Below are 14,371 nucleotides of genomic sequence, written 5' to 3' on the forward strand. Positions count from 1 at the left end.
CGGGGCACGGAGGGAGCCGCCGCTGCCCCCCGGTCAGCGCAGCCCCCCAGCGCTTCACCGCGGCAGGCCGCGCGCGGGGAGCCGGCAGGGAAGAGGAGGTGACTCCCGGCCCCCCGCTCAGCCCTGGCCGCTGCTTTCCCAGTGCTCCCTGAGCTCTGCTGGACCTGCGGCTTCTCCCCTGCTCCCCGGGGCCACCTGGGCACCCGTGCTGCTCCGAGGAGGCTGCCCCGGCGCCGCAGCCCCCAGCCCCGCGGCCCCCGCGAGGAGGCAAAGCCTGCCCCGACGCCACCAAGCTCCCGGCCCCCTCTCGTGCCAGCCGTGGGGCTGGGTGAACTTGGGCTGTGCACCCAGAGCCACGCAGGCGCACAAGAACAGTGGGAAGAAAGAGGGGATCGATCACAGCCCCCGGAGTCGACAAGGGCCGGGGCGGGCAGAGCAGGGCAGGCGAGGAGCTGGTGCTTGCAAGAAAGGGCGTCTTTTGTTCCAGCTCTGCTCCTTCTTCCTTGGCGAGACCTTTACCCTCACGCTTGTGCTAACCGGGAAGTGACAAGTGTTTCGAGGCAAGGAGGAGACGGGAGGAGGGGGAAAGCAGGGGGGAGAGGGCGCCCCACTTCTCTGCACAGAGACCTCCGTGACAACCTCCGCCTTGAGAGCGGCCAGCCTCCACGTCGGGCCTCCCTGCCGTCTGCCTGTTCCTCCTCTGCTACTGGCCAGCCTGGTGGGACATCTTCATCAGTGAAGTCCCAGGGGCAGGAGGAGGAAGGACGGCGGAGCGTGGCCGGCAGCGGCCCTGCCTGCGGAGCTGGGTGGGAGGCAGCAGCAGGACGCAGAGGGCAGGGTGCGGATGCGGAGGAGCAGCTCTCAGAGGGGCGGGATGGGCTCTTTTCCTTCTCCTCAGTCTGCCTCGCAAGGGGGTCTCTAGCTGATTTTTTGGATCAGCTTCTCATCGGATAGGCAGTAGAGGCTGTTGATGGACAGGTCCGAGATGAAGTGCTCACAGGCTTTGCGGGTGATCTGTTTGCAACCTCGCAGGTCGATGAGAGTGACGTTGGAGATACGTCGCAGGTACAGCAGCGCCTGATCTGTCAGCTTATTGCAGCCTGCAGGGAGACGAGAGAGAGAGCGAGAGCTGCAGCACCTCCTCGCCACCAGTGCTGCTCTCCCACATCAGACCGGCAAGGCTGAACGGGAGGGCAGAGCCACGTCTTGCCAGCAAATGCGTCCGGCCGGTCCCTCCCCGCTGCAGGAGGGCACGGGGAGCGCTCTACCCACCTGCCATGTTGAGCTCCGTGAGGGAATTGCGCGTGGAGGAGCCCACGGCCGTGAGAAGGTTGGCCGACTGGTCCGTGAGGTGGTTGCAGTGGCTGAGGTCGAGGCGGGAGAGCAGGGGCATGTGGCGGATGATGAGGCGCAGCGTGGCGTCCGTGATGTCCAGGCCGGCGAGCCGGAAGTCGATCATGTTGCGGAGTTTGCTGCGATTGTCCTGACCTGCGGGAGGAGAGCGGGAGCTGAGCGCGGACACGCGGCGGCTCCGCGGGGATTCCCGATCCGGCAACACCGCCCGGCTTCACAGGCTCCCCCCAGCTTACGGGCACCCGCCCCGGCCACAAGCGCGCCGGGCTCGCCCCGCGGCAGCCCCAGGAGCAGCTTACTGGGTTTGTCTGTTGGAGGCGTGAGCAAGTCCCGGATCTGAGGGTCCTTGATTCCTACTGCCCACCGAAGATCGAGGGTCCTGAGAAGGGGGCAGCTGGAGGTACTAAGAGCACAGACCGCAGACCAGGAACAACCCGCGAGGATRAGGTCTTTCAGGCCTGCCGGGGGGAGGAAGAAAGGTGAAGAGTCAGGGGGGCTTAGGCAGCCCCAAGGCACCCCAAATCTCAGCCCTCTTTGTCCAGGCACACAAGCAAACAGCTCCCTTTCTTGCCTGGGGCGAGACGGGGAGTCAGGCTCTGCCAAGAGGTCAAAAAAATAGTTACTGGAGGCCAGAGCGGGGTTTTTGTTTGTTTGCCTGTTCCCCAAACACACTAGAGGCTGCTTGTGAGCTGGTGGGGCCCCAGCAGCCAAGAGCTCTCCCCCGAGCAGGTGCCACAGCGGCAGGAGCTGCGTCCGGCTGCAGCCCCTGTGGCTCCACGAGAAGCCTCCCCAGGGGCTGTGGCAGGGGAAAGGGATCCTGCCCGCGCCCTGCTCACCTGGCAGCCTGTTGACAAGCCACGTGAGCTGTTTTTTGGAGATATTGGTCCAGCTGAGGTCGAGGCTGACTGGCTGGCGTTTGATGATGCCGCTCAGAGCCTGCGGGGTGATGGACTTGCACCTGCTCAGATCTATCTTTGTCCACAATCTCTTGTCACAGCACCTGGGGACAGGGAGGAGGACAAGGTTAGGAGCCAGGGGACAAGAGCCAAGCGCTGCGTGACAAAAGGCTCGTCTGCAAGTTCCACGACCCGTGGGGAGGTTGGTGGGACGCCCAGGGATGACCAGAACAACCCCAGCAGCCTTTCGCTCCCGCAGAACACCACAAAGTCACAGCTGTGGGTCTGTTTGCCCCATCCTGGATGCGCCTCCTGCCAGGGCTAAAGTCCAAAGCATCCCCCCTACGGCCCAAGYGATGCTCTTTGGTTTGCTGGGAGCTGCCACAGAGCCTGGAGGCGACACAAACTCAACTCTCCCGGGAGCCTGGGCACACTCTGGACCCAAGTCCAGCCCAGCTCTGCTTGCGCTGGGTCAGGGAACAGCCTCACAGCCCCCAAGACTCCCAAGGGCAGCAGTGGCCACGTCTCCTGCCACCYCTGCATCCCACAAACCCCACGAGGCACCAGGCAAAGCTGCCCAGGCTGCTCTTGGAGCGTCATTCCCGCTCCGTGGCAGCTAGAACCCCCCCAGCCTCCAGTCGTGCCCGTTCCCAGGCCCTGCGTGTCCCGGTGCCAGCATTGTCTTTGGGCCCGCTGCCCCCCGGGGCACTCGCAGGCAGCAGAGCCATCCCCGCCCCAGCCTGCCTCCAGCAGCCAGGCCTCGCTGGGCCACGCAGCGCTAAGGCGAGGCTGAGCGAAGGGCAGCAGCACCTCGCGAGGGCAAAACGCAGGGAAACGGGTGCTTGGGCAGGAGCCTGCGACTCCCCCAGGCAAGGGGACAGAAGGAAGGTGAAGGACAGGAGACAGCGGCGCACGTGAGGAAGAGGCAGCAGCAAGCAGGGCTGGCTGCGGGGCCCAAGGGCAACGCTGCCCACCAAGGGACAGGCCGGGGATGCGGAGCGAGTGCGGCAGCAGTGCTGGGGGGCAGCTCCCTTCCTCCCTGGCCGCRTCCCTTCGGGGCAGCAGCGTTGGCACGGCCGTGTTTGACCCGCAGAGTGGGGCACGGGCAGGCCGGGCCGCGCCGCCGCCCGCGAGCCCCCGTGCCACTCACCATTTGTACCAGGTCTTGCACACCCGCATGCACTCGCAGAGCTCCCTGCGGGAGAGGTAGCGGAAGACGGACATCCACACCTCCCGCTGCATCCAGCTTTCCTCGCCCTCCTGCGCCCGGCCCCCTCTGCCGTTGAGCCGGGCGGCCCCCCCCTCCTCCGCGTTCTCGTCCTCCTCCTCCTCGTCCTCCTCGTCCTCGTCCGCGGCCGCGTCCTCGTCCGCGCCGCCCCGCTGCGGCGTCCTGGCGGGCGCGTGGCGCACGACGACGCGCGGCGAGTGCTGCAGGTTGGCGGAGGAGGCGGTGATGGCCTGCAGCTTGGGGACGATGGAAGTGCCATGGACGTCTTTGGTGGGGCGCTGCAGCGTCACGGTGAGGTAGGAGCCGTGCAGCTTGGCCTTCTCCACCTCCGAGAGCTCCTTCTTGCCGCTGGGGTTGTTCTCCTTCTCCCGCACCATGGTGCGCTCCGTGGCCTGGAGCCGCAGCAGCTGCCGCCGCTTGAAGCGCTCGTCCCTGCTGGCGCTGTGGTGCTCGCTGGGGCCGGCTCCGGGCGAGGAGCGGGTCACCACGCCGCGCGGCGACGCCGGGTCGTGGATCAGCTGCAGCATCGGGGTGGGCGAGTTGGGCGGCGGCGTGAGGGGCTCCTCGCAGCTCCGCAGCGGCCGCAGCACCTTGGCTTGCGCCGTGTCCTCGTCGCTCTCCTCCACCTTCCGCTTCTGCGGCAAAGAGGGGCAGGCGCTCAGCAGGGAGAGGGGCAGCAGGTGTGGGCACGGTGCCCCTCCTCACCTGCACCATCCGTGCCCAGCCCCACCGAGAGCAGCATTCGCACAAACCAGCAACCAACACGCCCCTTGCCCTTCACCAGGGACACCTTCGAGGTTGGAGGTAGCTTGCACCCTGTGCCTAGCAGCCTCTTGCAGATGCCACCCCAAGCATGCACATCGCCCGGGGGAAGGGGAAAGTGCCCCCTCGGCCCCCAGCCCTCAGGCCAGCTTGCCTTGGCTGCCACACTGCCATCCGCRACAGCGGTCGCAGTCCTAGAGCTGCCCCAGTAGCCGCAGGCCGGGGTCCTGGCCGGCTGCTGCCTGGCAGCGGGCGCCGGGTGCCCCTGCCGCCTCTGTGGGAGCCTGGCCTGGGCTCGCTGGAGGCACCGGGGAGAGAGAGCAGGGGGCTGTCAGCTCCCGCACCGCGAGACGCCACGAATTGGCTGTGGCAGCATCTGGAGCTCCTCCAGCCCTGCAGGGTGCTGCCAGGTCCCCAAGGGCCATCGCGCTGTGCCCTCAGTCAGGCCTGTTCTCAGGCTCTGCCTCACTGCTCCCCCCGGCCTGCACTGTTCCCTGCCCACGCTCCGATAGCCCTGCTGCCCTTTGCATGACCGGGCCATTTCTGTGGCCGTTTCCAACGTCTGGCGTGGCTTAACCCCGCCAACGCCGCGGCAGGATGCAATGGGATGAAGGACACCCCACCCCATGACTCGCTTCATACCTGGCCCTTCTCAGCGTCGTCACCCTGGTAGCACTTGGGGCACTCCCAGCAGTTGGGAAGCTCATCGTTGAGCAGACCTTCCCCATCCATCTGCAGAGAGGACAGTGCCAGTCAGCGGTTGCCCTTCCCGGCAGCCAAAGCCCGTCTGCAAACCCTGCCCTCACCTGCAGGCAGCCGGGGTGAACGATCTCGTTGCAGATGCAGCACTCCATGAGCTTCTTCTCGAAGTCCTGGGAGTCCTCATTCTGATCCACCTCCCCACAAAGTGCGCAAGTGACTGAGTGAGGCAGCCTAGGCTACAAAGGAAAGCAGGGGTGAGAAGAGGGCGAGCCAGGGGCCAAGTGTCCCCCCAGGAATCAGAAGTCTTGTCCTTGTGCTCCTCACTCCGACCCTGAACAGCCAGACGAGGTGGCTGCTGGGCTGCACACTCACCGCCAAGCACTGCCGGAGGACGCAGGACTGCTTCATCCGGCCGGGCCCACCAAACTTCTTCATGTCCCTGCAATAGTGGCACATGCCGCACTCGCCCTGCATGCAAGCCTTGCATTTCCGGCACCTCACGCGCCTCCGCCTGGCTCCTGACACGATGGGCGACACCGTGGGCCTCACGGGTGCCGGGCGGGGGGTTGGCTTCATGGTGTGAGGCTTGGTGATGGGGATGGTGGGCAGGCGGACCCTCAGCCGGGCCTGGAGCTTGAGCTGGCAACAGAAAGAGAGGGAAGAGGCGTGAGAGGGGGCAGGTTGCTGGATTCGGCCTGCAGCGCAAAGCCTCAGGCTCCAGAAGAAGCTCCCGAGCTCCTTCACCTCTCGCAGGAGAGGGCTGGACACCAAGGAGAAGGCTCTATCAACACTAAGAGGGCGCCTCCTTGAGCAGCGCTCACTTGTGCTTTACTTCTGCCTGCCGAGGGCTCCCATTCCTCCCCTCCTTCCCACTGGAAAAGGGAAGCAGTGCTGCAAAGGGCTGCCCACGGGCGCTGGCCAGGCGCTCAGCACGCAGCACAGCGAGCGCAGGCCTGGCACAGCAGACCTGCCCTGCAGACCTTCCCACAGAGGCGGGCACGGAGCAGCACCCTGAGCGGACACGGGGATTTAAACCACGAGGTGGCTGCTGGATTTCGACCCRGTTTAGCAGGTCTTGCACGCGCCGACTTGTGCCCAGCCAGGCTTTACTAGCCCTGGCCCCTCCAGTTGTTCTGTTCTGCAAACTGAGGGCACAACGGGAGCACCCAAGGGCCCTTATCTGCAGCATGGGTGGCACAGCACCCCTCTCCAGCAGGCACCTGCCCCAACTCATCTCACTAGCCCTCAGAGCAAAGAGGCTSCGAGGCCACAGCACCTTTATGGGGACAGCCCTTGCACTGTGCACACCAAAGCTGAAGGACCTGGACAGGACCTTTGTCCAAAGGACGAGGACAGGGTCATGGATGCTCCAAGCATCCAGCTGCTGCATCCGAGGTGGGCAGGCAGCTCCAGGAAAAGCTGCCTGGGCCAAGAGAAGATACTTATGCTGCTGTAAKAACCAACAAGGTGCTGCTGGATCCCATTGGAAGAGGCGAGCGGAGACAGGCAGCTCCAAGGAGCAATCCGAGAGGCTGCCTTGTCCCCAGGTGCCCAGGCTGGGAGCTGCCAGTCCCTCCCAGTATGACGGGGCCCTGTCCTGTCYACTGGGGACAACGGGGCTCTCCATGTGCCCAGCAGCCTGGTGCGGGACGTGGCCTGGAGGCCAAGGGGGCCCTTTCCCGAGGAGGTGGCTGCTCAGGGATGGTGGCAGGGAGGGATTCCTGGCGGGAAGGGCCAGCTCTAGGGCACGGGGGAGCAGGCGGTGAGCGCTGCCTTGCCCGCAAAGCGGGCACAGTCGATACCCATCGACAGCTCCCATGGCTCGTGCCACCCAGGGTGCCCTCGTCGAGCCCGAGCTGCAGGACAAGCCGCTCCTTCTGCCACCAGCCAGGCTCCAGCTCCTCTGAGCACCAGCAAACGCACAGAGCTGCTGCGCACAACCCACGGCTCGAGCCCGGGGGACCAACGCAGGTGTCTTCAGAGCCGCGAGTACATGYGTGTGTGTTCAAGGTGCTAAAAAGGCAGCCGGGCGCCCTGCTCTGCACCTGCAGCGCTCTGCCCTGCGGGGCTCGCTCGCTAGGGCTTCCCAGGCAGATACACGGATGGTGCCACCACATTCCAGCCCCAAAGGGCAACTCGGCTGATGGCAGAACAGGCTAAACCCTCCCAGGAAGAGCGCCCTCCGCACGGCTCCTACCTTGTCTCTCTTGGGCCACTGGACGATGGGGACGCCTGTAAGTGCCAGTTTGGGGTCGCTGTTTGCGTATTCCTCTAGCAGCAGCTGATAGAGAGATAGAAGGGGAGGGGAAAACACAAAAAAGGAAAAAAAAGAGGCAGAGAGACACAAAGCACAGGTGTGAGCAGAGCGAACCCCGTCTCCCGCGGCCAGGCGCCACGGTGAACACGCTCCCAACGCGGCCGGGAAGGAGCCTCCTCTCCCTGTGCGCGCGAGCGCTTTCCGCAGCCGTGTCTGCGCCGCCAGCCCCGCGCTGGGGCGGCGGGCAGAGCCCCGGGCGCTGCCGCCGCGGCGGTGCCCACAGCGGTGCCCGCGCGCTCCCCAGGCGCGGGGCTGCGGGATGCGGTGCATCCTGCCGCAGGGGCTGGCGGCTGCTCCGCGCCGTGGCCGCGGGGTTCGCCCTCACTGAGGGACAGCCCCCGCCGGCACCGAGGCTCTGCCCCGCCGCAGCGAAACGGGCGCCCGCGCTCACTGCCCTCCTACCTGCCCGCCGTGACCGCAGGCTGCCCATTCCCTGCCGGATTTGCCCCGGCCAAAGGTGCTTTATTTACTCGGCGTTGCCATGGCTACGCTCGCAGGAGCCTCCTGCCGGCTCCTGCCGCATCCCAGCGCTTCCCGCTGCCAGGTGGGGAGGGGGCCGGGCGCGGGGCCGGCTTCCCCCAGGGGCTGCGCCGCCCGCGCCAGCTCCCAGCCCCGGCTCCCACGCGGGCGGCCGCCCAAACGCTGCCCCCCACGCGGCTCCGGGCAGGAAGGCGCCGCTCCCGGCACCCCCGGACTTCCCGGCCCGCGGCCAACGCTCCCCTCTGCCCAAAGGGAAGGTCGGGGCTGGGGACGGCGGCTTCCCGTGGGCACCGCGGAGGCTGTGGGTGCTTGGGCCGCGCGCCGAGCGGGACGGCGCCGAGGCGCTCCCGCGGCGCCGGCTGCAGCCCGGCGGGAAGGGACAATGCGCGGGGCAGCCYGCGGGCGCCGCGCGCTGCCTTCCCCGCTGTCCCGGCGGGAAGTCGGCGCGGGAGCCCAGCACGAGAGCCGGCCCCGGGGGAAGCGGAGGGCGCCATGGCTCCCGCCAAAGGTGCCCTCCCACCGCGCGCCCTCCCCGCGCGCCAGCGGCGCCGCCCGCCTGACCTTGCGCTCGCGGGGCCGCCGCGGCCAACTTGGCAGAGCCCTCTTTGTTCGGGCGCCCGCGCCGCCGGGGCCGGCGCCTCCCCGTGCCCGCGCCGCGGCGCCCGCTCAGCCCCGGCGCGCTCGGCTCGCACTCGGGCTCCTCAGCGCCATGCTCGGGCGCGCGCCCCGGCCCCCGCTCGGCGCCGAGGCAGCTTCCTGAGCCTGGAACAATGCTGCTGCGTCACCCCCATGCGGCTCCCAGCAGTGCTTTGCAGCGGGAAGATGGCAGAAGAGAAGCGGCGGGCGAGCGAGCGCGCGGAGGGCAGAGCCGCGGCGCCGCAGCGCCCGGAGGCGCCGCGCCGATTGGTGCAGGGCGGCACGGCGCGGCCCACCGCCCCGTCCCCTCCCCGCCTGCCCGCCGCGCGCACCGAGCAGCGGGGCCCGCCGGCCGCGCGGGACCCGCTGCCTCCTTTGTCTGCGGCGCCTCGCGGGGCTCCCGCTGGAAGCTCGAGCCCCGCGGAGCCAGCAAGCGGGGAAAGGGGCTGCTAGAGCACAGCGGGGAAGAGGAGCCCCCCAAAGACGCGCGCTGCAGGGCCCCCCGGCACCGTGGGCTCACGGGCCTCGCCGTGGCCGCTGGAGCGGAGCCGAGCGCGGGAGCGGCCGCGGTCCCGAGGCGGCGCGTGCAGAGCGATCGCCACCCCGGCTGCTCCCGGCCGCCCTGACCGGCGCTCTGCAGCGGGAAGCAGCCCTTCCTGGAGAGGCTGGAGAGGAGCCGCCGCTCCCGCTTGCCCGGCACACCCGGATCATCCGCAGGTGGCCAGAGCCATCTCCGYATCCCTTCAACGAACGGGGGACCTCTCCTCAAGGGGCTGAAGGAGTGCAGCGGCCCGGGAGCACGCGCTCCTCCCAGGGATACGGACCAGCCCCGTTCAGTCGTCTGCGCTTCAACAAGCTGCTCCCACACAAGCACCAGGAGATGTGCTCCCCCGGGAAAACACATCCCACCCGGCACATTTGCTGCAGCAGGCATTGCAGAGGACAAGGCGCAGGGAATGTCTCGGCAAGACCTGCCCCACCAGAGAAGCAGACTAAAGAGAAGAGGAGAATAACGCGTTTGTGCTGAGGAGCGACGTCCCGCATCCCGGAGGAGACCTAGCACAAGACTGAGCAGCTGCCAGAGACACGGACAATGCCAGAGCAGAGGCTTGGAGATACGACCGGGAAGTGGGATTTGCATTTCTGGAGAAATCCTCCTCACCTCGGCAGCGCTTGGTGCTTCAGCACCTACCCCAAGGCCTCCGTGTAGAGCCCAATGATAACCCACGTGCAGCAGTCACCAAGGCAGAGGCGTTYAGCGTTCACACGTGGGCTCACCTCACGCCCAAGCACCCAGCACCCTGGCAGCTCTCCAGAGACAAGCCAGCAGCTGAGGGAACCAACCCCTCACAGATGATCCCACTCCTCGGCAGGGAAGCCGCCGCTCTAGGTTGGCTCAGAGGGAGGCAGAAGATGAACAAACTCTGGATGAAGGGACCTCTCTGAGATCCCCTCTTTGTCAATGCGCCTTCTGAAGATCAAAGGCCACAKGACGCACGGAGACGTGACCGAATACGGAGAGATGTGTTTTTTCCCAGCCAGCCATCAGGACTACAAGGCGTTGTGTCACTATCCTGCTTTCTGAAGGCAGATCTTCCCCCAGTGTCAAGTCAGGAGTTGCTTTGGTTCATGTGGGCCCTCCTGACKAGGACAAGGGAGAGCAGCTGGTTCAGAAGGCAGTGACAGGGTATCATCAAGAGCCTTCCCAGCAAAGCCAGAGGGGTCACGGAGGAAGCGGCTGCCTGACGTGGCCTTGCCTGGGGTGGATGTACAGAGCCTCAGTGCACAGACAATCCCTCCCGTCACGGAGCTGGACACACGTTCTTGCAGCGTCCAAAGCAGCAGGCCCCACCACGCGGACAGCTCCGAGCTCAACTCGTGACAAAATGCTCAGGCAGATTTCTCCAGGGGACTCGGAGCCACCCCAAAGCCTGGATCACCACGCAGAAGACAGAGGCGGGAGAAGGGGCGTTTGTGTGGCCTGTACCTGGCCCCACATGTGGTGGGGACACCGGGGAGCAGAGGAGGGGAAGGCAGGAAGCACTGGGGCATTGATGAGGCAGGTGAGAGGACAAGGGGCCGGGTTGCTGCKGGCGTGTCTGGACTCTACAGGCAGAAAGTGGCCTTTCCAAGGCTGGGTAGCAGATCCACCTAAACACMCAGCGGCCAAGGCAGGCTGCAAGCAGCCTCGAAAGCAACGCGCATCCATTGCATCCACACAGCAAACCCTGGGCCAAACTCCAGCCTTGTCCTACAACCAGCAGGTATCACGTGCCTTTCTGAAGCATCACAGCATCAAAAGCCTTCSGCAAAGCAGCATGTGCCTAGCTGCAACACAGCTGCGTGGTGACGGCAGCCAACTAAGTCTGGTGTGTGCCCAAAATGAACATCCTGCTGCTGCACTTCTTTATAGCAGGCGTCTCCCAACACTTCTGGTGGTCAGATCGCAGGCCCATTAACAACCCCACCAGTTAATGGATGTTTAAGAGTAGCTGCTGCAGCCCGATGGCCCTGCGGYGAGGTTAAGATGCTACGAGGACAAAAAGGAACCACTTCCTATTTAGCTGGAGTCACTCCGCATGGATTATGCCCTAGTTCTCCACCACTATATAGAGACACGCACGTGAGCTGGCAACAAAGCTCAGGAGCAGAAGACATCCAGCCTAGGGTGCTCCCCTTGGGATCCCACCTCCATCACGCCTCGGAGCCGCAAGGAAAGACCAGACCAGCGGGACAAGACAGGCCAGGCACGCTTGGCGTGGTGTCAAAGCCTCCGTAAGAAACACCCCCATAYGATGGCACCCAGACTCACAGGTGACCATTCGACTCCTCTGGCTTGGTAACAGTTTGTCCTGCTTACCAAATGCCCTGTTCTCCATACAAGTTAGACCTTCACTCAGAAAACTTTTAAGTTCTCAAGCCAGTTAAAAGGTTTAATTAAACAATTTCTTATGTGGTTTTTTGGATTTAAAAGCCAACCTAATTTGCCAACTCCATCATCTCTAAGAAAAAAAGGGTAAGAGCTAGAAATAAAGGTTTATTAAGCTTAAACACACCTGTTCTGATTTCTTCAACCTCTGCAGTCTGAYGACTGAGAATTTCTATGCTCTGAGGATGTCCTGGCACAGAGACTACTCAGGAAGCTGTTGATATCATGGGCCAGACARGGTCCCAAAACCCAGGATGCTTCCAAACCTTGGAGGCCATCAAGCTTCRAGGAGCAAGATCTTCATGGAAGCCGCTTGCTCGGACTAGTCAGCACTGGCTTTCACCCAGAGCTCATCTGCGGGCCGCAAGATGAACAAGGGCATTGGTGGGCCACATCAACACCACGTGTGCGTTAGCTCCAGAATATGACAAGTGCTATGAAGGGATCCTGAAGCTCTGCTGAACATGGTAACCTTGAATATTCTGCCTCAAAACACCCAGCAGACCACAGCAATCTCCCTGGCTCAGTTCAAGGGTTCCAGTCTCCCCAGGGCATCCTACGGATCCGCCCAGGGCTGGGCTCACCTCTTGCCACGTTGCCTTATGAAACCCACGCACTGCACATCCCCAAGGCCACCAGAGCCACCACGCACCTGAAGAGGCCACAGATGCCACAGCAAGCGTAACTACAGCCCCCAAACAGCACCTATGCTCACTGCCTTGGCCAAGAACAAGCACCCCTAAACCACATCTATAACTGCCCACGCTCAGTCTCTGTGAGTTTGCCCCACTGCAGCACAGCAGCAGGGCACGGTTTCCCCCAAACACTACACAAAGTTGGGRGACAGAGGCACGGGAAAACCCACAAAACAGCAGGAATGTCCAGACACAGCCACTGGTGGCGGCTTCAGACAAAACAACAGAAGAGTTTTCCTTCTGCTCCCTTCCCCATGATGGCTACATATCATTTGAGAGACCAAAAGAGACACATGAGGAATTAAGCGAGGTTGAAATTATCATGAGGTTGGGGATTAACCCCTGAAGTGAGCGGGTTAAAAGCCCCAAGCTGGTGGTGTTAAACACAGTAGCTCTGCTTGACACGGCACAGGATGCAAAGCAGGGCAAATAAAGCAAACAAACGTTCTTGTACAAGCCAACATCTCTTCGGTCTCTTGCATGGGATGTGGACAAGGCCAAACCCACCTGGTGCCAAGAAGGGGCTCTGCCTGTTCCAGCGACCGTCAGCCCGAGCCAGAACAAGAAATGAACTGCCCCACAAATGAACGTTAGTGCCCCACAAATGAACGTTAGTGCCCCACATCTGCCAGGAGCCCAGACAGGGCAAAAGGGCCTCGCCACAAGTGTTCCAGCCACGCCGGCTAGGAACGGTTACTGCGTCCCTTATCCCCAACCCAAAACACACCTTGACTCGAGGCAGGACTGCCTCRAAGCATGAGCTGGCATCACGCTAGCCTCACCCAGCAAGAGGAGATGATACCAGGTCTGCAGAGATGTCACCCTGCCTGGGCCTGGGGCAGACATCGTGATAAAACACCCCCCAACAGCCCCAAGGACAGAAAGCAGCGGGGCCGTGGCTGCWGCTTCCTCACACTTACATACCTTGACATCAGCAATGAGGGCATCCTCGTCCTCGATGCCAGTGGGGACACACTTCTTGTGCAGAGGGAGAGACTCCAGCTTGTCCACGAGGCAGCGCAGCCCCTCCAGCTCAAACTGGGTCAGGTGAACCTTCCTGCTCTTGTTTGGGCTGCCACCATGGGGCTCCCAGGCCTGGCCGTTTTGGGAAGCCCGGCTCGAGTCAGAGGAGTCTACAGATGGGGACTTCTTCAGAGCTGGCAGGCTGCTCCGGCAGCTCCTGCCCAGTTCATCATAGTCCACATTGGCACCATTGGCTATGGGGCTGGTCAGAACAGACCGCCGTGTGATGGGTCGCCTGGGTTCCTTCCCTGCGGCATCCTCGTCCTCGTCKTCCTCCTCCTCCTCTTCCTCCATGTTCACTGACTCTGAAGAGCTCAGCTCCATATCTGTCAAACAAAGAAAGAGTGAGAGAAGGGCACAGCAGCTGAGCACTCACAAGAGACGTTTGGTTTCTGCAGGAACCCTCCAGTCCCTGGAGAGGCACTGAAGCCACAGGTAGGCAGAGAACACAGGCCACAGAAAAGACAGGGCACAGGGCCACTAGAAAATCATCCTTCAAAATCTTTTCCTCCTCCCAGTTCGTTTCAAGTGAAGGATGGTTGTCAATCTCAGGAAAAAAAATCTTAAGAGGAGGGAACAACAAAACCCAGGACTAGATTTTCTTTGGGAAGCTCCAAGCTCTCACTTCCTGGGAGCGATCTGGGACCTTAATCCTGCCTTTACTGTGGCAGGAAGAGGATGTGAACTCACTAGGTGACCAGGAGGTCTCTGAACCAGATTGTATGTGAGAGACAAAGCACCCTCCCTGACACTGAAGGGGAAGAGGGTTGTCTGCCCCTTCCTCCCAGGTCTCTATACTAGTTCTTGCTTCAYGAGAGAACGGGCAGTGGAGGCACTGAAAGCCTCCAGGCAAGAGAACGCAACCAGCTCGTCCCAAACCAAGCACCTAAGGAGCTGAAGGGGCATCTCGGAGACCCGCAGTGAGGGGAGAAGGGCAGGAAGCTGCTTCATCTTCTCGAACGCTTTGGACAGGAACCGAGAACCCTGGAAAGGCTCTGGCTGTGAAGGGTGGTGGCCTCTTGGCTACTCTTTTAGAGGTAAGAGGACAGATTTGCTTCACTGGCCTAGGGCAGAGGCTTTCCAGCTCCTTCCTTCCAAAAAGGGGTCTGCGGCACAAAGCATCCCTTGAAGCTCTGCACAGGCTTGTTTGCCCTGGCTGTCGGGAGGCCAAACTCCCCTCTTCTGTAAGAGCTCCTGTCCTTCTTTGTGTAACTSTTCCTCCGAGCTCCTGAGACGGTGCATGCAGGAAGGCCCTGACGAGCAAGAAGGCAGCAGCAGAGCCCTGGAGCTGCAGCACGGCCCTGGGTACTGCTGCTTTCCTCACGCTGCTCTGCGAAAGGCCCTGCAGGC

General features: G+C 63.2%; 1 protein-coding gene across 1 annotated transcript in view; it reads right to left on the reverse strand.

Annotated features, from left to right (window-relative positions):
- Positions 1-375: 375 nt before the first annotated feature.
- The window catches only part of KDM2A (lysine demethylase 2A), a 38,700-nt gene continuing 24,704 nt past the window's right edge, over positions 376-14,371 (reverse strand). Inside the window, exons 11-20 of the mRNA XM_026047399.1 lie at positions 12,923-13,347; positions 7,139-7,222; positions 5,314-5,580; positions 5,046-5,177; positions 4,882-4,971; positions 3,400-4,112; positions 2,190-2,353; positions 1,653-1,811; positions 1,273-1,488; positions 376-1,100 (exon numbers count right to left, since the gene is read on the reverse strand). Coding sequence (XP_025903184.1) covers positions 919-1,100; positions 1,273-1,488; positions 1,653-1,811; positions 2,190-2,353; positions 3,400-4,112; positions 4,882-4,971; positions 5,046-5,177; positions 5,314-5,580; positions 7,139-7,222; positions 12,923-13,347 — 2,432 coding nt within the window. The 3' untranslated portion in view covers positions 376-918. The remainder of the gene's footprint in view (positions 1,101-1,272; positions 1,489-1,652; positions 1,812-2,189; positions 2,354-3,399; positions 4,113-4,881; positions 4,972-5,045; positions 5,178-5,313; positions 5,581-7,138; positions 7,223-12,922; positions 13,348-14,371) is intronic.

Source organism: Nothoprocta perdicaria, unplaced genomic scaffold (assembly GCF_003342845.1).
Source record: "Nothoprocta perdicaria isolate Ctin4 unplaced genomic scaffold, notPer1 scaffold_499, whole genome shotgun sequence".
Lineage (NCBI taxonomy): Eukaryota > Metazoa > Chordata > Aves > Tinamiformes > Tinamidae > Nothoprocta > Nothoprocta perdicaria.